The sequence below is a fragment of the Perissodus microlepis genome, chromosome 3 (assembly GCF_051167445.1).
Source record: "Perissodus microlepis isolate ML-2025 ecotype Zambia chromosome 3, ASM5116744v1, whole genome shotgun sequence".
NCBI lineage: Eukaryota > Metazoa > Chordata > Actinopteri > Cichliformes > Cichlidae > Perissodus > Perissodus microlepis.
The window spans coordinates 46,407,720-46,430,849 of record NC_140463.1 but is presented as its reverse complement, the minus strand read 5'-3'; the positions used below and the strand labels follow the sequence as shown (position 1 = coordinate 46,430,849).

The following is a 23,130-nucleotide window of genomic DNA, read 5'->3' as shown; positions in this document are numbered from 1 at the left end:
ACATGAATGTTTGCTCATTAGCTTGTACTCAAAGTTTCCTGCGCCTTAGCTGGTGCCAATGTTATTTTTCAGTGGTATGAAGATTTTGAAATATTCTGCAATGATGCACAGCATTAGGTGTGTAACAGCATCAGTTTGCATGAGTTTGTGGAGATTAAAAAATAAAATAAAACATGTAAATAAACTGAAACAAAATGTTATCCATGTTGCCACTCCCACATAATTTGGTCATAGACACAATGGTAACCTCTCTGTTACAAGCAGGGCTGCAGACAGACACACAGCTCCTCAACTCATTAACAGCTCAAGTAGTTAATGTTCATGTACACGAAACATGACTTTAGGAGGAGTTTCATAGGTCAGGTTTCAACAACACACACATTAATGTTAGCCACTTAACTATTAGTAATTACCCGACAGCCACCTGTTACCCATGTGTTACCATGAACATAGCGGCTAGCATACTGTAGTTGGAATGACAGAGCAGATTACAGACACACAGAGTGTGGAGAACTAATCTGAGCAAAGAATAGAGCAAATCTGGAGCAGAGCAGCCAAATCAGATGGGTTTCGGACCTGAAGAGCTGAGCTGCAAAGAGCAGAAGACTGAAGTGGAGCAATGTGAACTGTGGATGAGGGATATTCTGCAGGCAGATGTGGATAAATGATGAACTGTTTTTCATTGTTGTAGCCAACTTTATCCAAAAGTTCCTGGTAGCGTTTCCACAATGCTCTTCTTCTACAATTATGAAATTATTTAGATATTATGTATTGTGTTGTTTGTTGTACTCTTTGTTTATTGGTAGGTTCTAAATGTTTAAAATTTATAATAAAATAATTTTTTTAAAATTGTAAAACCACTAAACTTGAACTGAAATGCTGAATTTTGTTAAACCTAACTTATAGTTGGGGAAATATATTGGAAACAGACCCAAAGCATAACTCTTACTAAAACAAAAACAATTTAATATTTTTCTAAAAGATTTTTAGTTTATCAAGTCTTGGAAAAAATCCTGCTATTTAAAGGGAAAAGCAGCTAGCTCTGTAGGCTAAATCTAGCTTAGCAGCCTAGCTTACAGAGCGCAGCCCAGTGTAGCACAAACATCAGACTAACAAGGATCTAACTCTGAAACAAAAAATAGGTTAATTCATGAAATACAGAACGATCTCACTAAATTCCGCTATAACTAAAGTTAAAGTGCCAGAAGGCTTTCCTGATTTGGTTTTCTAATTTGTCAAGGGTGGTACTGAAAAGACACTTGGTTTTGAGCCTGTGTAGACTGTGGTCATAGTTAGGGTCACTAAAATCAGTGAAAATTCAGCCTAGAAGCAATTTCCACTAGCCATAATGTGTTTTGATAGTACTATTTTCATAAACTTGTTTTAGGTTCTAAACATTTGGCCTTGAGGATATCATTAAGAGGTCAGCAGGTTCATACTAGGAGAAAACTGTAAGAAACAGTATTGATTAGACCTCTCTTCATGTGACCTGTGGCGTAAGCTGAGCTGGAATTAACAGGCAAATTCACCGATGTTCCATCCCTCTTTGTCACTGATTCCACTGTGGTTAGGGGGATCAGTGCTGTCAATGTGTTCCAGCTTAGGAAATACCTTGATTACAAGGCCTGGAAATAACCTAATCTACTGTAACTCTGAACCTACCTCCTTCATGCATCTACTATTGCACTTGTATTTTTATGGAACTGAAAGAACGCACACTGATCTGAAAACTAAAGACTTTCTGTCAGGGTATATTCATCATCTCTAAGAGGTTTATTTAAACTTGGTCATATCCCGAGCTCAAGAATCTTCATAGTGTCAAATTCAAGTGTTACTAGTAGGGCTGGGCTATATCATACCGTTCACGGTAATACCGGTGTAATGTTGGGCAACGATAAGAGAATGAAATATCGCGATAGAATGTGGGTAAAACGCGCATGCGCAGTGCCTTTGTTTACATACGCACATGGCGGCGACGCAGAATGAGAAGAGCGAAAGTGGATCGTTGAATGAAACAGATGAACCAGAATTGGTTTGTAAAAATGCTGCAACTTCAGTGGTGTGGAACTGGTTTGGCTTTCATCCGTCAGATACACAACAAAGCACTATTTTTGGTAGCGCATGCTAGCGGGCCGTCGTTATTACCGTGTTTTTTTGGAAAATACGGCACACTTAAAATCAATCCTTTGATTTTTCTGAAAATCGACAGTGCCCCTTATAATCCCGTGTGCCTTATGTATGAATTCTGGTTGTGTTTACTGACCTCGAAACGATTTTATGTGGTACACGGCGCTCGAAAATCTGTCAAATGTTTTAGTACGACTTTGCTAAGCTACGAACCCGCACCGCTTGATGGATTGTCGGAGCATTACGGCTATTGTAGGCAGGAGCCTCGCGGAGTGATACGTACTGTGCTTCAACATAATATTACCGTATTGTGTGTGTATAACCTCTTTTTAGGTTTTGTGGATATTATACATGGTTATGCTGAGGATATGTCGGCCAGTTTCCACTGGAAATGCCTTTTGGTTAAACTGTCAGCAAGGAATTTGCATTCGCACTGTTAATTTTTTATATAACTTTAATGCACTTAAAAAAGCTGCTTGCTTAAGTGAAAATACATTGATGTTTTTTTTTTTGTTTGTTTTTTTGCACTAATAAAGTTGAGGAGTATTTTGTCTAGTGTCAATTATATCGTCAGTTATATCGTTACCGCAAATTTTCAAATGTAAATCGTGATAAATATTTTTGGTCATATCGCCCTGCTCTAGTTACTAGACAACCGCACTGTGGATCTCTCTTTCCTTAGTTCTTTATTTTTTCTTAAGAACATTATCTGAATTGAGGCCTGGAACTTCATCTATGAACAGTCCCATTGGGTCACACTGGTTCTGGAAGGACGGTGTGGTTTGAGATAAAGAATGAATCAGGTTTGTCTGTTTCACTGTTTGGTGAAATGTGACCAGTACCTCAGGATAAATGAGTCAAAAATGCTAAACATACATATGTAATTAACACATTAAAGCTGAAGGACATTTAAATATGTTGCCTATTGAGATCTGCTATTTGGCAGCTGCAATCCCACACACACACAAGAAGCAAGAAAACTATTCCTGAACATTAGTTAAAGAAGAATAAATGTGGTCATACCAAGACTTGTACAAACCCTGGTTTTGCCTTCTGTACTGTATTTCCAATGATATTTGCACATGGCTCAAGAAATTGTTGCACTTATCACTTATTTTCCCAGAAAAATATGAAGAAATGAGGATTGGCTTGAGACTTTTGCACAGTAATGTAGGACTATGGCAGGGCCAGATAGTAGACTTGGAATTCTTAACATTATTTTGCACTGAGATTAAGATAAGGGGAAAAGTCAGAACAGGACAGTAACGGGATTGTGATCTGGAAAATATCAAAAATCAACTTAATCCAGTGAAAGGAAAATATCTCAAAACATAACTTTCGTTTTCCAATAACATGCTCAATCATCAAAATAAGCTGCCAGTGCTCCAAGCTTCCTTCTTTTCAGACACACCCTCTGTAAAGATTAATGAACACATCTCTTCGAAATAGACTTTTTTTGCTAGCTAAACACACTGAAATACAACAGCACCTCTTCAACAGATAAAGCTGTTTATCAGAAGCATACTGATCCTGTGTGTGCAGACCAGCTGTTAGCATGGTTAGGTAGAGATCTGAATCCCTAATCACATATTTTACCAACATTCTTCATCAGCTAAAAAGTTACATTTATCAAAATGCATCACACAGAAAGGTGACAAAGTCGCAGAGTAATGCCATCTCAGGGTTGTCTCTTTCTCCATCAGATTATAATGGTGTGCACACTGCAGCACTCTCATTAATGCCTCCAATAGCCACGGTTTCCTCATTGAAGCTGAGGACAGTCCATTTTCCTGTCTTGAAGAACCCAATCTCTTTCCCTACTAATACTCACATTTCTACTTGTTTTGGATTGGACAGCCTCAGATTCCCAGTTTTAAAATCTGACATCTGGTAAAAGACATCAGGAAACAGAAATGGCGGGGAAACATGTATTCATCATCAAACATGCATCTTACTAGAGTCTCAAAATAATAATTATTTATACTGGCCCTTGGTGCAGCTCCTCATTTCATCAAGAGTCATAAAGTGAGCAATTTTAGCTCCTTTCTCTTAAAGGCCAGTCTCCCTCCCTCTTTCCTCTGATTGTCTTTGCCCCCACAAACAGTGTTTGAACAACAGCTGGGTGGGACTGCTGTGCTTACAGCCTTTCACTGACATAATTAAAATCCAAAAGTAGAAAAAAAAATGTTGTAGTCTGAATCCTAAGTGTTTACTCATTTCTTCAAACAATTTTTAACATGAGTACACATCTGTAATGATACTAACTCACTGGCCACTTTGTGAGGTACAGCTGTTTAGCTACTCATTATGGCAAATACACACACATGGCAGACAGTTCATATGATCACAATGACCTGCTGAGATTCAGGCCAAGTATCAGAATGAAGGAAAGGTGCTTTGAAGTAACGTTAAACATGTCATGGTTGTTGGTGCCAGATGGGCTGGTCTCAGTATTTTAGGAACTGCTGATCTACTGGGGTTTCCCTTAACAACCAGGGTTTACGGAGAATGGTCCAAAAAAGTGAAAATAGCCTGTGAGCGACCTTGGCCATAGGTCAGAGGAGAGCTTTGAGCTGATAGGAGGGCTACAGTCATTAAAATAACCACTCGTTGCAGCCGTGTAACCACAAGAGCATCTCTGAATGCAACACAAATTATGAACCAGATATGCTGCAGCAGCACAGGCGTTACTCCTGCCAGCTAACAACAGGAAACTAGTGTTCACACAGCCTCACAAACTTCAACAAAAGAGGAAAAAAACATTTGGATGATAGGGTCAGGATGGAGCCGTCCTGCTGGCATCAATGGCTCATGCTGTGGAGGCTGAGCTGAGTTTGAACACCACTGCCTACCTGAGCATTGTTGATGACCTTGTCCATCCCTTTATGAGACTGCCTACTCATCTTCTGTGTGTTATTTGTGAGCTATAACACATCCATTTGTAATTTACCCTTAAGCAAATTTATGTCTTAACAACATTTTATTTACTGCCACACCTCATGCCGAGGAGCTTTCTCGCATTAGGAACTTATTATTGTGGAACTTGTGTTGCAAGTTTAGCTCTAGGATTTATTTGCACAAGCAAACCAGAATGGCACTTAACTGCCTAGTTGACACTACACACAGACTTCAAATAACGATCAACCTTTTTGTGCCACAGCTGGCAGCACCTCACCAGAAGTCAGGCCTGCAGTAGACACACAGGCATACAGTCATTGCAGAGCCACATGATGAAAAGAGCCACCAAAGCCACTGTGGGTGTAGCTGCAACCTAATTAACCCACATAATATCATTTCTCAAAGGGATTAAAGCTGAAGCTTTGTCTAAACTTCAGATTCTAGTCTTTAATGTAGAATCTGTTATCTAGGTGCGTTCTGGTGCCCCTTTTGCAGCAAAGAGAGGGAATGAACTATTTTTATGTTCTAACCGATTATAAATACACTTTAACCATATATTCCACACCTGATCACATAATAACAAACAAAAACAAAAAAAGCACCATTACCTGAGACAAAGAAGAAAAGACACAGTATTGATCAGCTAACTGGATTTTATGATGATCCTTTTAAAAGATATTATAGAAGATATTATTGGAATGTTTCTATTAATACTAAAACATTTGCGTTTGTGTAGTTAAAAAACCGCAGTGTTTAATGTAAAATAGTCTAATCGGTCTTACCCGTGCTGCTCATGGTGCCAGTCAGATATATTCTCCAGTCAGATGATGCACAGTAAACAAGTCACTATCCACATTAACAGTACATGGATGATGCCAGCAGCCGCAAAGCGCGCAAGCTTCAGTGGCAGCCAGCCGAATGAATGACAGAGAGATGTTTACACGGGAAAGTGCAGCAGAGAGTCCGGCTGTGCCTGGCTGCTGACGCCGCACAGATCTCCACAAACAGCTGCACCGTGAGGACAATGTCCTGCACACACTGCAGAACTGCGCTGCCTCTCCGTACAGCAGACGGTGCAGGTTGGGTGTGGGCGCACGGTGCAGAAACGCTAGTGTCAAACTAGAAAGAAGAAGGGATTGAGCAGTGTCCGGTGCGTCATTTCAAAATAAATGTCAGTTTGAACGCTGACGGTTAAGTAGCGTATCTGTGCTCTATGTTATAAAATGTAGCAGAAATGCGACCTTTATATCTGGGCTACTGGGAATCCCAAAGCTACTTTTTACTCTCTGTTTGTGCGAATTTTATCTGAAAAATGTAATAAATATATGGAATATATGTATAACAAATAAATACTGGCAAATGTTTTTGTTGGAACTTGTTATTCTGTTTAGATTTTAGGGGTAAGCGTCTCGGGAGAGTTTTTCCATCACTCAAATAAAAGAAAACATTTGGAGATGATCGATTCCTTCTTATTTCACTAAAATGTATTTTACTTTGAAGACAAAAACTGCAAGCTTCCTGTTTGGATTTAGGTAACAGCGGCCGTATTGTCTCTTGAAGCTTCAGCATCCAGCCGGCAGTTCCAGAGCAGTCATCGGGCTGACAGCGCCACTGCGCTCATGGCTCGGGATTTATGGGAATTGTATTTTTCTTAAAGAAAACCCGCCGTGTAATGACTACATTTCTCCTGGTATAAAGAAACCTCATTGTAAAAGTCGTCTTTGTTTTTGAATACTTATTTCACAAAAATTCATTCTAATTTGGAATAAATCTATTGCTAAATATACAGGTAAGGAAAGGGTTCTGTGGTTCAACACTAATATATTTAATGATTTTTTTTAAACTACTGCTCCTTGGACAATTAATGTCCACAATTAATTATAAAATAAATTATGATTTTGCATATGAATTAAAGTCACTCCATAAAATAGCATAAATTCCTAAAATATATTGATAACACATCGGATTTTATCATGATCTTGCTCCTATTAACCACGACTAATACAATTAACCCCACACAACTGAAATTCGTAAATTTTGACAACAATTTCAGTCATCATCAAAGTAAACTGGACCAATGATCTTATTTCAGCTTTTGTTTTGCCTTCTGCGACAACGTGGTTGTGACGTCATATCTCCGTGACAAGAAAAGGGCTTCATGGGCACGCCATCATGTTGAAAGGTTTAAAGCTAAACTTTGTTGTTGCATAAAATCGACAGAATGGATGTAAACGAGGAATATGCCAACAGTTACGGAATAGAAGTTATTCTCGGTGAGGGCTTGAAAACAGCCCCGTGTTGTTCTCATGGTAAGTTTACTTAGAAGAGTAAGCCAAACTGATTTTGATGTCTTATTTTAAAGTTGCTTAGCCTTTTTATTGATATACTTAGAACAAGCTTATCTGTGATATTATACATGTAATCAAGGTATTTTAATATATCCTGCCTATAGTAACTAGCAGTAATAGGGGTGTATTTCTGAAAACAAAATCTACTACATGTGTACATGTAGAATATAGTGCACACGCTTACAGGTGTCGTGCCAAGGAAGGCATCTCCGACAGTTTGTTTACCCTTCGTCTCCAGCATCCACTGGGTTGTCCAAATCACGGACAAACGGTATCTCTCATTCTTCATTTTTAGTTCACAAACACTTCTTATAATGACTAACTACTCCTGAAATTTTGGAGATGTTAGCTCTTTATACAGCAAAATTACAGCTCCCCACGCTGGGGAAACAAATTCCGTCGTGGATGCGTACCTTGGCACGACCGGTTTGGACTTTCTTTTTCAGTGATCAGTGGTTGTTGATCTATGGTCATGAGAATTTGCATAATTATGACCTTGTTCCTTCCGTGGGCTGGTTTCAGTCATTATGCAAATGTACTGTTTAAGTCTGGGGAAACCTGCAGTCAGCTGAGACTGAAGAAGTCACTTGGATGATGACGAAACGTTTCTCCCACTGAAAACGCTACATTCAGATGAACAGAATCAACTTTTGGGGACTTTCTTTTACCTTTTAAATAGCTTTGATTCTTTGTGCCACACATACTGCAGGGTGCAGAAAACATTTCTCAGATATTTTGGTTGCAGTCGCAGTTGTCTGCTATACATCGTTTGACCACATCTCTATGGTGCTCTCGGGCCATTTGAGTAGACTGAACTCATTGTGAGGTTCAAGAAACCAGTTTGAGATTATCCAAACTTTGTGACACGGCTCGCCATCCTGCTGGGAGCAGCCATAAGAGAATGGACAAGGTGGCAGAACTCGAGTAGGCTGTGGTGTTTAAATTATCAGCTGGTACTAGGGAACCCAAGTGTGCCAAGAAAATAAGCTCCCACACCATAACACCAGCAGCTCCCTGAACTGTTGATACAAAGCACATGCATCCATCACTTCATGTTACTTACACCAAATGTTGCTGTCCAAACATTGCTGTAGAATTCTTAAGTCATCAGACCAGCCAATGTTTTTCCAAATTTGTGAGACCATGCTCAAAGTTTGTAAGACTCACTTACCTGTTCTTAGCTGAAAGGAGAGGCACCTGCTGAGGTATTATGTTGTGCATTCAGACATGCTCTTTTGCATGCCATGGTCAGCTAAAAGCAGATTAACTATTCTTCTCTGGCTTCAACGTCATCAAGGAAGCAGTTTAGCACAAAGTACTGACCGTTTTCTGTAAACCCTAGAGATGGTTGTCTCAGACCGGACTGTGTGGGAACACCAACTATGCTACATTCAAAGTAACTTAAATTACTTTTCTTTACCATTTTTATGCTCAGTTTGAATTTCAAAACTTTAAATACATTTAGTTACTGCCATGCTATTGGGCGATTTAAATATTTCTGTTTAATGAACAGGTGAGCTGAAGACTTTAGTCCATGTTTGTGTGACCTTCCGGGGTTAGAAATGACCCATATTATTTTTTTCTGTGGAATATAACAAACTTTTAACAACTTTGTATATTTTGTCAGGTCCTACCTTGCTGTTTGAGAAGGTTTGTAAAGGAGGAGAAAAAGGTCGGAGGTTTTATGCATGTTCGGCCTGTCGAGATAGAAAAGACTGCAACTTCTTTCAGTGGGAAGATGAAAAGGTAGGCTTACTGGAAAATTCCAGAGCTCGTGATAAAACGATTTATGACATCGATCAGTTTGTTTCAATTCACTTGCGTCAAAGGTTTCAGAAGCCAGTCTGCTGGCCAGAGAAGCAGAGAACCAGTCAACGAGGCCCCCTTTCACCCATAAGGAGTACTGCAGCAGGTGAGAATTTATACTCATTTTGCTTATCTTAGGATGTTTATAAAGCTTCATTTTATTTATTTAATGCTGATTTTGTATGGGATGACTTTTAGGATATTTGTATCTTGTCCTTCAGATTTCAAAAGTTTGTCTCGCTCCCTCTGGATGAGAAGAAGTTCTGTCAGGACTGTCAGATTCTGCTCCTACCAGATGAGCACAGCCTTCACTCTGCTCACATATCCACTCCCATTACTGCAGCACAGCTGAGGAGGCCCAGTGCACTGTTGCGTCCCCTGAACAACAAGAAGAGCAACGCACAGTACCTTTTCACGGACCGCAGTGCAAACTTTCTCTTGGATACTTTAGCAGGTCTGGGATACAGGAAAATACTGTGTGTGGGCACACCCAGGTGAGACAGACACAAGTGTGACTTTTGAATGTATCAGAAAATTTGTCTCAGTTATAGTGAAGCATCTTGTCTGAACTGCCTTGATGGATCAGTTCATCTGGTGACTTAAAGCAGAAATGGAGCCATTATGTAACCAAAGGTTTCTAATTTGACTGTGACGAGCTCAACTATGATGATGGAAACACACTAACCAAGTCCTCTCTGCTAATGTACATCTTTCTGTACAACTACACTTTGTGATCTCTACACCCTTGGAAAAACACTACCTTCTGTTACATCACATTCTCAAGAAAGTGGCAATGTAGGATTTTGAAATTCATACCATAGGTGCATCTAGTACGAGGCTGAGGGGTAGCACTGGTGATCACCTGAATTTTTACTTAATTTTGGAGAAGTCTCTCTGTCTATTCCCACTGCAGCATGATTTTGCCTTCACCGTGGGTCACTGTAGGTATGGCATTTGAAAGGTGATACATCAATTATGTGTAACTGTCATATACTGAAGGTTAAATATTTTGATTAGTCAAATCTCCGTTAAATGCTTTAAATGTTTAAAGCTTACAGATGTGTTTTTCATCAGTAATGAGATTGTTGCCTTTTGGGTCAGACTGCAGGAGCTGATCAAGCTGCAAAATCTGGAGCAAAAGCTTGAGCCAATAAAGAGTCTCTTGCTGGACATTGACTTTAGGTAAGTTTGCCTAATTTATGCATCAGTTGCTGCTTTCCTGTATATAATAAAGCGTTCCAGGTGTTTGCACATAGGCTATTTTGTGTATATAAAATCAAGGTGAGAATGAATTACACTACATTTCACTGAGTCTAACATGTTTATACTGCAATATTCACCCTCTTCGTGCATTTCAAAGAATGATGACTGAGCAGAACATGGTGGCATTTGAAACTGATGCTACTAATGTTTCATAATGAGAGAAGATTTCGGGACTGACTGAACGAATATATATGGACTGGCAGTACTTTTCATGACATTACAACCTGATCATCAAGGCCAATTCCAGCTGTCATCAGCCAGTTGAGTAGTGTAGCTTTAGTTACTATGTCTCAGTCTAAATTCTGCTATGTAGCTTTTCAAGGTACTTGTATGAAAGGTTGTGTGTTGCTTTATGGAGAAGTTACCACTATGCTTCTGTGGAGGAGGATGTGGGAATCTGAATTTTAGCCATTCTTGAAATACTGTTGAATGACAGCCAGTTGTTGACTATATACAGATACCATTACAACTATTTGGCTACTTGAGAAATACTGGTTTTGTTTAACTGGACCTCCTTAAATTTAAATTGAATACCTCTGGGCTAGATGTTCCACATTGTTATATTGGTGTGGTCAGACTTTTTCATGTTCTTATCATGGGCATTGAATGTCAGGGTACATTTTTAAAAAAAATTTATCGATCTTTTCTCAGTGTGAAACCATTGTAGAAGATACATTTTTACCCCTTAATGCCTAGTGTATCATATGTGATACAAATTAAAACTCATATGTTCAAATAAATATTTCATTTTTTTATTGCCAAAAAATTAAATAAACACTCCATAAATCTTTTAAAAAAAATTAGCAGTTATTTCATGGATCAGGCTTCAAAGGTCAAAAGTATATATACAGGCACAAATATGTACTTGTGTATATTTGTTTGAGCCGATGACCCTGGAATCAGATTTGGGGATGATTTCATCAGACTTTCTGAACTTGTGTAAATCTATAATCCTTTGTAGAACCTACAGTTCCTTGGAGTAAAGCAAATCCTTTTTTATGCTGGCAAAGATAAACTACCAGTTGTAGTCAATTGATCAAATTATTTACAGGCCCTGTCAAGTTAAAAATAATTTCAGTGCCATCTGTTAAAAGATTTAAGTGTATATTTGAGCCTTTAGTCATTAAAGCTTTTATGCTGTACAATCATTCTACGTAGTTCAAAGATATAGCATTCATAGCATTCATCACAATGATGAGCATATGTAAACTTCTAAGCACAACTTCATGTAGAATATGATAATGGTATCACAGAAACTTCTGGGAACAAAACTCCAAGTGGTTTGGCCAGACCTGATTGTCCGGTGGTCTCAGGAAGCATATGGCGGGGTACAGGGGTTGAGTGAACTGGTGATGAGCTCTGTCGAACACCGGTGTCATGGCTGCTGAGAACTTTTGCAGGACAACCATGTTTTTTGCATCGTAAAATATCAGCTGGCCTTTGTCATAATTAACCCACACTCCCACTTTTCTAATTGGAGTCTGCCCCACTCCTTGACATGATATGTGCCGGTTGTTGTGCCACGCGGTCAGATTGCGGTTCTGAAACTCTACGCACCATGAGTTCCTGTTTCGGCCCAGCTTGGCGCCCTTGTCATTGCCCTTTCTCTCAAGGGTGTCATAGGCTACACCCACAGCCCAGGCTGAGCAGCAGCGGACATTAACCTCCCAGTAACTCTGACCTGCTGTGATGGGAGAGGACCCCAGAGCACAGCATACCTTATCAAACTGAAGGGGATGTTCTGGAGCTGTGCAAGCGGAGCCAGAGAAGGACATGCCCCGCCCCTCTGATGTCACTCTGATCAGATTATGGCAAGACTGCCTGTCGATCATTATGGGGAAAGAATCTGAAAAGAATGAAATAGATTTGTTAATGAGATTTTGATCTTTTGTTATTATCAGAGTTACTGTAAACAAATTGTAAACAAATGTATTATTACTCGTGATTGTAGCAGATAGCGCAGCATATTTGATTTGACAGGCTATTGAGCTATTAGTGTTACAGGGTGGGGAAAGAAGGGGAGAGGTCAAATTGCTTAGGAAGTGGGCTACTGGAGCACAGCATACATGGAAATGGACTGACAATATTGAATTGATGGAATGCTTCTAATGAGAGAAGACCAATGCATGTGGGAACTATGGATAAGTAGAAAGCCAACATCCACACTTATTAAGAAGCACCTGGTGGCTCAGTGCAATAGCATCAACAGATCAGCAAACAGCTGATATCGGCTATTTGGATCTACTAAGTTGAGAGTTGATACCATGATCATCAATACCTATATTTTGACCTAAACACCATCCAACCCAACCATTTTTTCACACAATGACTGATTTAGTTGTATATGCAGCAAATGAGTAACCTGGAGCAGACATTTACTGTAGATTGCAGGGGGGGGGGGAAGAAAAATGTTTTTTGTTTTTTTTTTGGTGTTATTTTAACCAGATAAAGCATCCCTTGGTTGGCCTACTTTGTTCTGTCATGCTCCCAAAGTACACCTAACTTCACTCACTCTGCTGCTGTAAATGAGTTAGCCTGATAGCATGTAGATGTAAGCATCTTAGTACCTAAGAGTAGAGTCTTCCTCTGCAGCCTGGCCTTGAGGTTTTTGGAGATGGAGGAGAGTGTTTTTAGAAGCCTCTCAAATCTCTCTTCATTCAGCCTGATTTCCTTCTCACACGTGTCTGGCTTCTTAAGGCTGGAAGAGTGGTGACAAAGATCAAAGTGAGGCACAGAGGTGTGATTTAGACCTGTACGGGGATGAAGCAGCAAATGTAAAAGGTGCAGCGATTTACCTTACAGTCTCAGAGTGACCCTTGAGATGAGACATAAGGAGAAATACTGGTTAAAATAAAAGAACAGTACTTATAGCTTTGTTATTGAGCTGTATGTAAATCAGACCTGCTCGCCTTCCTTCGCTGTGGTGCTTTTACTCAACGTTCTCTGTATGCTGCTGATGCTCTTGGTGACCTGGTCGTGGTAGTTATCCCACTTCTTTAGAACCTGGTCCAGCTTGGTCCTTGTATGCCTCAGGTCCAGCTCCAGAGAGTCCAGGATCACCTGTTCATCCTGCTTCAAAATGCACCGCATGTTCTCAAAGTGCTCTCGAACCTGCTGCTTCATGACCTCTGTGATCCTCTTCAGGAAGGAGCGTGATTAAGAGGACATGTTATTAGGGATTTATTATATATCATTGCTCTGTTTGCAGTCCTTGGACTTGGTGGTCAGAAATGTATTAGGTAATTTTTCAGTGCTGGTAGTTTTAGGTTTTTACTTACAGAGAGATCGGCCTTGCGTTTCTTCAGAGACTGGATGCGCGCCTCAATCTTGGACGTTTCAGCCTGCAGCTCCTGGATACGTCTGGTTAACTGCTCCTGCAGACAACAGGACACTTTTTGTATCATAAATGATCTAATGATCTAAATGATCTGTCTTTGGCACCTGATGATTCTATGATCTATCTATCCCATCATACTTGTTAATCAGTTCCTGCTATTCTTTAAAGAGTTCTACACTGTGCTGATATTTATATGACAGTATTCCTTTTCTTTTTTTGGGCTGCTGATTGCTGAGCTCTCTAATAAAGAAAAGTTTTATAGAGAGAAAATGCACAGTTTTGCCTTGATTAGGTCACAGTCATTATGGCTTATGACCCATGCGTAGATAGTGGTAAAATCTCTAAAGTCTGTGTGTAAGAATCACAGAGTAAATACTTCATGCAGTATTGCATTCGAGCCCTGGAGTTCCCCCACCCCTGACCTACAAGATGTTAATCCACAAGCCGGGTTTATGGAGATTGGCAGCACTAGAGCGACTTATTAATATTTAGCAGGTAGTTTTAATGCTATAGCCGATTGGTGTATGTTCCAGCCAATCAAAACATATCTGTACCTGAGAGGGTTGTGCGGTTTTGGCAGCCTTACGCTGTAGTTTGGGTGAACGAGAAAAAGGTTGAATAGTGCCGTCACTGCTGGCGTCCAGTGGAGTGAAGCTCAGCCCGTCTTGCAGTAGGCTGTGGATGCCTTCAGAGGGCGCTAAAAGATTAGTGTAAACGGCTGTTGACGTTCCATTACGGAGGGAGCGCGACTCTCTTTCTGCCATTTCTGAAGACTGAACAAAACAATAAAAACAGATTACATTTCTGCATAAGCCATTCTCTCATTTACCTTTATTTAAAAAAGCACTTTCTTGGGATTAGCTTCTGCTGTGTATTTGTGTGTGTATAGATTAAATTAACTCGTCGGGGCTGTGAAAAGTTTGAGAAAACCTGTCATTTCATGCCAAGCCTTTACCAAAAATCTATTCCAGATCAGAGTTCCAAGTCTGACCTACTGTAATAATTTAAATAAAATAATAATTAAATCCAATGTTTGTTTTTTTTATTCAAGTTTCAAAGAGACGAGTCTGTTCTGTTGTGTACTGTTTAATAACTTCTGCATGATAAAGGCAGCATATCTGGACTAAAGGATATTCTTTAACCATTATCAAATAATGTTGTTTTAAGAACTTCTTACCTGAGTTCTCTGCGCTTTCTCTGCTGTTTGTTTCTGTAACGTTGTGCTAGAAGTGCAGGATGGGTATGTTCCTGGGTAACAAGCTTCAGCTTGCAGCACATAGTCAGACACCTTATCCTTCCCTGCTGTGTTGTTACCTAATGTGCTGTATACCAGTCGTCGATAGGCTCAAACTTGTTCTTTTTTTTAACCAGCGTCCGGAAGCACTGAACAGTCTGTTGCATAATAAAAAGCCAAAAAAAATCTTTCTGTTTCAGGTATGCTCAGTTCTACAGTCAAGATGAGTTCTGTCATTACAACATGTTTAACCATCACTTCTTTGGTGGAGAGGTAGGAGTTGAGCTGATGTTCTGCTAGTTCAGTCAAGCTTTCCATCAACAGCTGAGTTTGATAAAGCCTTCTCTCTTATCAGTCATCCAGTGCAACCCTGAAGAACTTCCTCAGAGAGTCTGACGGGGAGAAGGTGGCAATGGTAGCCGACCCTCCGTTTGGTGGTCTGGTGAAGCCCCTGGCCAACAGTTTCTCTCTGCTATCTCACACATGGAAGAAGTTGCAGAGCTCTGGTCAGCTCCGCTGTGGAACTTTCAGAATTAATTGTTTCTTTTTATATTTATGACTTGTGTCTTTTTTTTAATAGGTATAAGATGCAAAAACAAAACTTTATGCTAAAATGTTATCATAATTTAAAGTTGATATGGCTAACATGTTAGCAGACACACAAAGTGGAGCAGCATTAAGATACATTTAGAAGCTCTATTGGGTGTTGGAAAGGAGGTTGGTTGAGAAGTGTAAGACTTTAAATTATACAGACTAACAGCAAAACAAGCTAAAAGAGGCAAAGACTGTAGATTTGCTTACAATTCTTTTCTCTGCAGGTTAGGGTTAAGCTAAAGTTATAGTAGCAGCAAGTCATTGCATGGCTCAAGGAAAGAGACCTTTTGTTTACTATTAGAACTATTACTTTAAATGAAGAAATCTAGTGTTTGACTGTAACATGCATGTTGTGTTTGTGTGTGCAGACAGCAGTAATGCTAACATGCCCATGATCTGGATCTTCCCTTATTTCTTTGAGCCTCGGATACTGGAATGTTTCCCATCATTCAGCATGTTGGATTACCAGGTAACAGCAAGGCAACAGTTTAGAGTCATGAGCTAATATTACTCTCTGCATACGTATAGTTTTAGGTTTTTCTAAACTAATAACATTAAGTGATGCGCTATAATATTTACTTGCATAGACACTCATAATTTTGTCGAATGAAAAATTCCACTCACTCGTACTTTACCCCTTATTATTTATGTTTATCAATCAAATGTGACATAGAGACAACAATTTATGCGCATTCTTAAATTGAAGTTATTTAAAATGTGTTTTTGGCACCTGCTTCAGCTGCAGCATGCTGACTCACACATTAGTTACTGTTATTAGACTACAAACCGAATCAAGGCTATGCTTTTTATCAATGCTCCACTTTCCCTAGATCCTCGAGCTTACTTTATTTATTAAATATTTCAGTGCACTTTACAGTGGAGTATTATGGCCACAAAAATAAATAAAAGATTTAGAACTAGAAGTAATGAAATTTCAGTTTTAAAATTTTCAGTTTTTCTTTTGAACCAGGTGGACTATGACAACCATCCTCTGTATAAACATGGAAAGATGGGCAGAAAACAGTCTCCTGTCAGACTCTTCACTAATCTTTCACCCAGAGACATCATCCTTCCCAAAGAGGAAGGTTACAGGTTACAACATGTTCACTCAGTTAAATCCAGACGTGTTCAGAAATAATGTTGGAGATGAGAATGTCTTACAGTATATGTGATAAAACATTTGAATAGATTGTTATTGGTTTGTGATTTGATGTTAACTAAAAGGGCTTGAGCATAGACTGACCAAAGTCATGTTTTTGGTTAACTGTGGAGAATAAAAATCATCTGTTAATTTTCTCAACTGTAAGAAAATCATCGCCATAAAAAGGGCAAAGTTATGAGCTACATTTAAAAGTGTTTAATTAAAGATATCTTATAAGGATATCTCTCACATTTAGCACAAATTTAAGAAGGCGGTTTAATGGGAAACTAATGGATGCATGAATTCATTGGTGTTATTTCTCATTAATCCCTCAGCTTCATTTAAAAAATGGGGTTGGGGTTTTTGTTTTGGTATTTTCAAGACTTTTATATGTGAAGAAATGAACAGCTCATACACCGCCAACTCCAAGTTTTCCTTGTGCAGTTAATAAAATGCATAAACACATGAAAGTTTTGTGAAACACAAACTGTCAGACGTCTGTCTGTTTTTTGTGTGTATTTAAGCAACTCTGGACATTTGAATTTAAAGTGTTTAATTTGTGAATGACCCTCTCGTTTTTAGATTTTGCCCTTTATGTGAGAGATATGTCTCATCCCTGAACAAACACTGTGCGAAATGCAACCTCTGCCCATCCAAGGTACAAAACTCGTGTGACTGCATTTTATTTTTAAACTGAAAAGGCACTGCATCAAGTTTCCATTGAATCTTTGCATGTCACAACCTGTATTTTCTGTGTTTGCAGGACGGCCGAGAATGGAAGCACTGCTCAACCTGTGTGAAATGTGTGAAACCGTGTAGGTCGATTAATCACAGACACAAACTGATGTGCAGTTACTGATTTCACGTCACACTTCCCATATATTTCTTGTGAATTTATTTAAATATCTTTCCTGTAAGCCTGGGAGCACTGCCAGTCCTGTGGCCGTTGTGCCCTGCCAGACCACCCATGTACCACCCGTGAAGGGAAGGAGGGCTGCTTTAACTGCGGAAGCCCAGAGCACAAACGTAAAGACTGCTCTGTCAAACACACACACAGGTTCAACAGGTGAGCCAGGGATCTGTTCCTGTTAAGGGATAAATCTTGTCACTCCACTCTACCCGTAAGATTTAATATTTACACGTCTTAACTTGCTCGTCTGTGTTTTACTCCTCCAGACATCGGACCAAAGCCAAAGTTGGAGGAAAAAAAGGATCCCCCCAGTCCCTCCTCAGACTTAAAGCAAAGAGGAAGTCTGGTGCAGCTCGCAGAGCAAAGTTGCTGGCTGGAAAGTCTCTGTGACTTCAGTAGTCAGGCAGTACCTTCTCAGCTGTGCAATCCAAAGCAATATTTTTTTCCTTTTCAGCATGATTTTTTTGGCAGTGGTTTAAAGTGTTGTAACAGAATAAAACTTGAAGGGAGAGTTTGGTTTGTACTTTTCTTTAAATGCTGAACTGACAAGTAAAGATTTCTGTGAAGGTCCACAGCTAAATTTCACATCCACATAATATGGCTTTGTATTCAAGTGTTCTCAAAATACTAGCTTATCACCTTCAGCCAGTACAGAAACAAAGAGCAGTAATCAGTCCTTTTTGATCTCTGTAACGCTGCAGGTTTTTCCAGGGCCAGGTAGTGTACAGCGGGTTTTATGTTCTCCCCCTATAGGTGCAACTAAAGCTTTTTGCATTAATTGCCCATATAATGTAGATTGCACCTGTTTATCATTTTGACTTAGTCAGTCTAATTCAGACCAATTTCATTTACAACTTAATTTCCTACAAAATTAAGAAAGACCCCAACAATCAGACAGTCAACAAGATGCATTTAGCAATGTTGGGTGATTTAAAAACTCCCTTTTAACAGGAAGAGACCGCCACCAGCACCAGGCTTAGAGAGGAGCAGCTATTGGCTCAAATACACCTCCTGAAAGACGTGAAAACCCAAGAGCAGCAGCAAAATGGATAGAGAATATGCTGCAGTTCACTAAAATACGTGTCCTTGTGTTCACTATAGGAAAAATGGCTTTTCTCAAGTTTTTCAGAGCTCTGGACTTAAACCTGTAGGCTTGTTTCTGCCCTGTTATACCCTTTTCACAAGCTTTTCCTGTGAGAGTATTCTGACATTAAAGATTTTATGGCTCAATAAATTTCAGTGCACTTCTGAGTATTTCAGCAATTTCGTAATTGCAGTTAAGAATGGCCTTAGAATAGGTTTACAGTCCTTGGCAGGTGTCTTTGCACATTATAACCACTTTCTAAGAATGAACAGCAGGATATTATGCATTTAATAGATCATCACTAGCATAGTTTAACCAATTTTTCCTGTAGTTTCATTTTATAGCGTTCTACTGTTGCACCACATCTTGAGTTCATGTTTGGCCAGCTGATGGCAGTATTGTTGAGGTTTACTTAAAAATCTTTCCCACCAATCATTACATTTCTTTAAGTGTGATTTCTCCACACTGCAAATCAGAGTACAGATATAGACATTGTTTGGGCAAGCTCTAATAGAACAGGGTATACAGCACATCCTGCCAAAATTATGCACTGAACCTGACAGTAATGGTTCTGGTGATGATGAAAAAAAGACAGGAGTCTGACACTGCTGCTTTCAGTGATGTTTACCTGGTTCAAACAGTGAAGGCTTCCAGACCCAAGAGCACTTCCCTCTTCACGGTGGATGTAAACAGTGACTGATTTTATGCTTTTATTCTGACAGCCACCTTTGATGGAATGATCCTGTGAAGCCAAAATGGTTCTTTATGTATCTTACTGTAGACTCACTGCTGAACATAGTTGGGCTCATACGATGTAATTCCTAATCACCCAGCAATCAAGTGGCTAATTGTTTCAAACAGAGTGTTTGCCTCTTAACAGAATTCTGAATGGGTAATATGTTTTTATTTTTAATATATTAATGTGTTCAACACTTTGCTACTTTTAGTTTTGTTATTCTTAAAACCAGAAGTCCAGATAGAGGGAGTCCTCAATTATATTAGTTAGAAACTGTAGGATATACTGATGATGACAGGTCAGAAAAGAAAAATAACACCGGGTACATTAAATAAAAACAGGCTTATGTTACTGTTTAAGTGAGGAGAGTCAGATTTGGTGTCGAATGAAAGAGTGTCAAAAGTGAAAAGCTGGTATGTGCCAGGATGACTATTTACCTTTTTTTTGGCTTCTCTGTGTAAAATGCCATCACATTCGCAAAATTAACTTTATACTTGTAATTACCAGTTTTCAGTTTTCTTTGCTGACCCTGTTTTGTTTTTTTGTTTTTTTCAAAAAGTGAAAGAAATCATCAACTAGAGAAGAAAGGTGGGAAGTTAAAGCAGAAAGGGGCAAAGGTCAGCGCAGGATTTAAAGCTGCTAAGCACTGCTGTGTGATTCAAATGCTAAGCAGGCAGAGAAAGATTTTTTTTCTGATAGCCTTCCTCTATGAAATGTAAATTAGATGGAAAACAAGGGGGGAAATCTAAAAAAAAAATAGAAGCTTCCCTCATCTGTTCCCATGTATTTTAAATTCACACATCAAAACAGTAGACCACTGGAAGGTAATGATGCAGGTATATGATGAAGCAAAGGAGCAGGGGTGTTGTTCATAAAAATGAGCTTCATATATGCACTAAAACTTATTTCCTTCTTATATTATTTTATTAAATTATCAAATCAATTTAAACTTCATAATATAATGATATTAAACATTTTGTATCATGTCAGAGGCTAATAAACATTGCACATTGTTTCTTACAGAGAGATGCATACTGTGATAATACCAACATTTGTGTTTAGCAGATTAGCTTAAATTGTAAACTTAATTTAAAGGGGGTGTTTTAGTTGATGAACCCCATAGACTGTATGAAAGAATGAATGTAGCCTCCTGGTCTGAAAAATGGAGCCAATGGAAAAGTGTCATAAACTCGCCTGCGATGTAATACCCAAAAGTTGAGCTGGATTGCTCACTTAATATGTATGTCTATATGTCTATCAGCACTATTATTCGATTTACCACACGTCACTATTCTGTAGTGGGCTATTTATCATTATTTAGTACTTTAATACTGCTTTTTGATTGCATTACGTTTTATTGAGTTTATTGAGTCATACAGCTACAATCCTAATTTCAAATACAAATAAAAATAGTAAGTACATTAATCCATATTTTATTCACAATAGCACATATAAAACATATTAAATGCTTTGATTAATAATTGGCAGAGGTTCATTAATCTGCAAATTAGCAATCTGAAGACTGAATATGTCATCATCTACATGATATTATCAAAAGATTCTGAGACTCTGGAAAAATCTTCATCAGTGCCTCAGGAATTGGCAGCTTGCACATCTGGAAAGGCACTATCACTGCTGAAAGGTATACACAGGTTTTAGAACAGCATATGCTCCCATCCAATTTAGAATCACCTAGCCTAACCTCACTAACTACATTTACTGGTTATGCTAAATTGGATGTAGGTGTGTATGACTGTCAGTCTCTATGTTAGCCCAGTGACAGACTGGGGACCTGTCCAGTGTGTACCCCACCTCTTGCCCTTTGGTATCTGGGATAGGCTCCCAGATACCAGATACCTGGAAAGCCTGAATTGGATAAGCAGAAGAAAACAGAGATCACAAGTGATCACCACAGGATGAAGCGCTGCATGTTTGATTTGGCAGAGTTTAATTACCGGATTTCCTTCATGACACAACCCGAAGGGGATTATTTATGGCCTCAATTAAATTCAGTATATTCAGGCAAAACTAATATCTGGTGGTAAACATGAGCCAAAGGCTTCTTGAACTACTCTCCTTCATCCCAGTATACTGATATACTGGTTTGTGGACTAGCCAAACTTTCCTGACTACACTAAATCCCTCAACAGGGTTTTTCCAGTGTGGTATTCAGCGTGCGTTAAAAATATTGAGATACTTCACATGCTCCGAGGATCAAATTTTTCCTACAGGAACAGGTATGCTGTTTGCATTGCTTCCTTTCTTGACAGATTTTTTTTTTTGAAATGTATGGAAGTGTAGGCATTGCAAAAGAAGAAAAAGAAAAAGAAAAAAAAGAAAAAAGAAAGAATTACTGTATAAAAATGGTGGGAACAAAAGGCCCGCTTAAAAATAAGCCTAAATCTGATATTTAATGCCAACCTCCTCTACAGGAGCAGTTGGCATTTGATGTAGGCTATTACAGTGCCGTGGTTAATTTACCTGCTTTTGTCTGGACTGTTCTGACATGTATTAGGTTACAGTGTGTCCAATCTTATGGGTATCCCCTCAGAAGGAATTATGTATCTGTAGTATTGCATTTAGTACATATTAGCATTCTGTTTTTAGATTAACCTACATTATTGGTAGTGAGCTCAAAGGTGCTTTAGGAATGGCTCACCGATTAACCAGCTGACAGCTCTGGCAGGATCAATGCTGCACACCCACATGGATGCCCAGCCAATAAAGTTAGGCCACTATTCACTCCAGAGTTTCACTATACCCCATATGGCCAGCCATCGGGTGGTAATGAGCCACCAACAACTGGGTGTTTTCCAAACTGATACTGTCCATTGCTAATCAATACAAAATATAGGTAGGTCAGTGTTGTATCAGGGCACATCATGTGACCATCAGTTTTTTTTTCATTTGGTCAAAGGTTGAGTATAGAGTGCCATCCCAAAACTGCTCTAGTGGCTGACCCTCACAAGAAGGTCCTGCAGTCTCCTCCTCCTCAGAGTCATCATCGGATGACCTCGCCTCCCCACTGTGTGCAGCACAGACACTACATGCCATTATCAGTTGTGAACGCATCCGCACACAGTGCCCCAACAGGTTATTAAACCTCGCACAATCTGTCCCCAGAGGAGGCTCTTTACCACCATGGCACCCCAGAGCCTCCTCCACAAAGCTGGAATGGGCCGGCTCACAGCTGGTGGTTGCAGCTGCCTGCTACCTCCCTTGGCTGCTCTGACAGGTAGCCCTGGCCAAGGTCATGGCCAAGCTGATGAGCTGCTGGCAGTGGACTCACTTTGTGGTTTCTGCAGGGAGCTATGTCAACGATGTGAACTTCCCCTCTTGTATGGGTTCGGGTCCACATGGCTGCATCAAAGAGCAACCTGGCATAGGTGAAAGGCCGGTTCTCCAGCCCCATCTATCACTGTGGGAAATGCCAGTGATAGTCGTCTGGCATGAGGCACAAGTGACATCAACATTATACTAAAATGATATATTTTAGTATAATGATTACAGTTACTCTTTTAGTCCCTTCTGTTTTAATATCCTAGTCAGTGTTGTTCATATTCATCTGTCCACTGGATTAAAATAGACAGCCATGGTGAATCATAGTATCGCACACTTAACTGAGGGTGAACATACTTATAGTTGATTGAAC

The 23,130-nt window shown here is 39.4% G+C and overlaps 2 protein-coding genes across 3 annotated transcripts; one reads left to right on the top strand and one right to left on the bottom strand.

Moving 5' to 3' along the window:
- The first annotated feature begins 7,141 nt into the window (after positions 1-7,141).
- On the top strand, positions 7,142-18,892 carry zcchc4 (zinc finger, CCHC domain containing 4). Its single transcript, XM_084924637.1, has 13 exons — positions 7,142-7,334; positions 9,001-9,119; positions 9,203-9,285; positions 9,401-9,673; positions 10,281-10,361; positions 15,214-15,286; positions 15,369-15,519; positions 15,976-16,076; positions 16,578-16,699; positions 17,331-17,406; positions 17,512-17,563; positions 17,667-17,814; positions 17,925-18,892. Exons 1-13 carry the CDS (start codon positions 7,247-7,249, stop codon positions 18,046-18,048), a joined length of 1,491 nt encoding a protein of 496 aa, XP_084780763.1. The 5' UTR covers positions 7,142-7,246; the 3' UTR covers positions 18,049-18,892.
- LOC146391690 (E3 ubiquitin-protein ligase TRIM62) lies at positions 10,358-15,057 on the bottom strand. 2 transcript variants are annotated; one of them, XM_084924639.1, is made up of 7 exons: positions 14,974-15,057; positions 14,334-14,558; positions 13,721-13,816; positions 13,344-13,580; positions 13,238-13,257; positions 13,010-13,140; positions 10,358-12,288 (listed from the first exon to the last, which is right to left on the bottom strand). In XM_084924639.1, exons 1-7 carry the CDS (start codon positions 15,055-15,057, stop codon positions 11,690-11,692), a joined length of 1,392 nt encoding a protein of 463 aa, XP_084780765.1. In that variant the 3' UTR covers positions 10,358-11,689. The 2 variants fall into 2 exon arrangements, with proteins under 2 accessions (XP_084780765.1, XP_084780764.1); XM_084924638.1 differs by having other exon boundaries at positions 14,334-14,552; positions 14,957-15,034.
- Positions 18,893-23,130: the final 4,238 nt, after the last annotated feature.

Bases quoted from the DNA above. Each gene is read 5' to 3' on its own strand.
- zcchc4 (XM_084924637.1), top strand. From the start codon at position 7,247: ATGGATGTAAACGAGGAATATGCCAACAGTTACGGAATAGAAGTTATT. The intron at 9,120-9,202 runs GTAGGCTTACTG...CTTGCGTCAAAG, and splicing joins TTCAGTGGGAAGATGAAAAG to GTTTCAGAAGCCAGTCTGCT. The intron at 16,700-17,330 runs GTTACAACATGT...TCTCGTTTTTAG, and splicing joins CCCAAAGAGGAAGGTTACAG to ATTTTGCCCTTTATGTGAGA.
- LOC146391690 (XM_084924639.1), bottom strand. From the start codon at position 15,057: ATGTGCTGCAAGCTGAAGCTTGTTACCCAGGAACATACCCATCCTGCA. The intron at 13,581-13,720 runs GTAAGTAAAAAC...TCCTTCCTGAAG, and splicing joins AACGCAAGGCCGATCTCTCT to AGGATCACAGAGGTCATGAA. The intron at 12,289-13,009 runs GTACTAAGATGC...CATTCTTTTCAG, and splicing joins GAGGAAGACTCTACTCTTAG to ATTCTTTCCCCATAATGATC.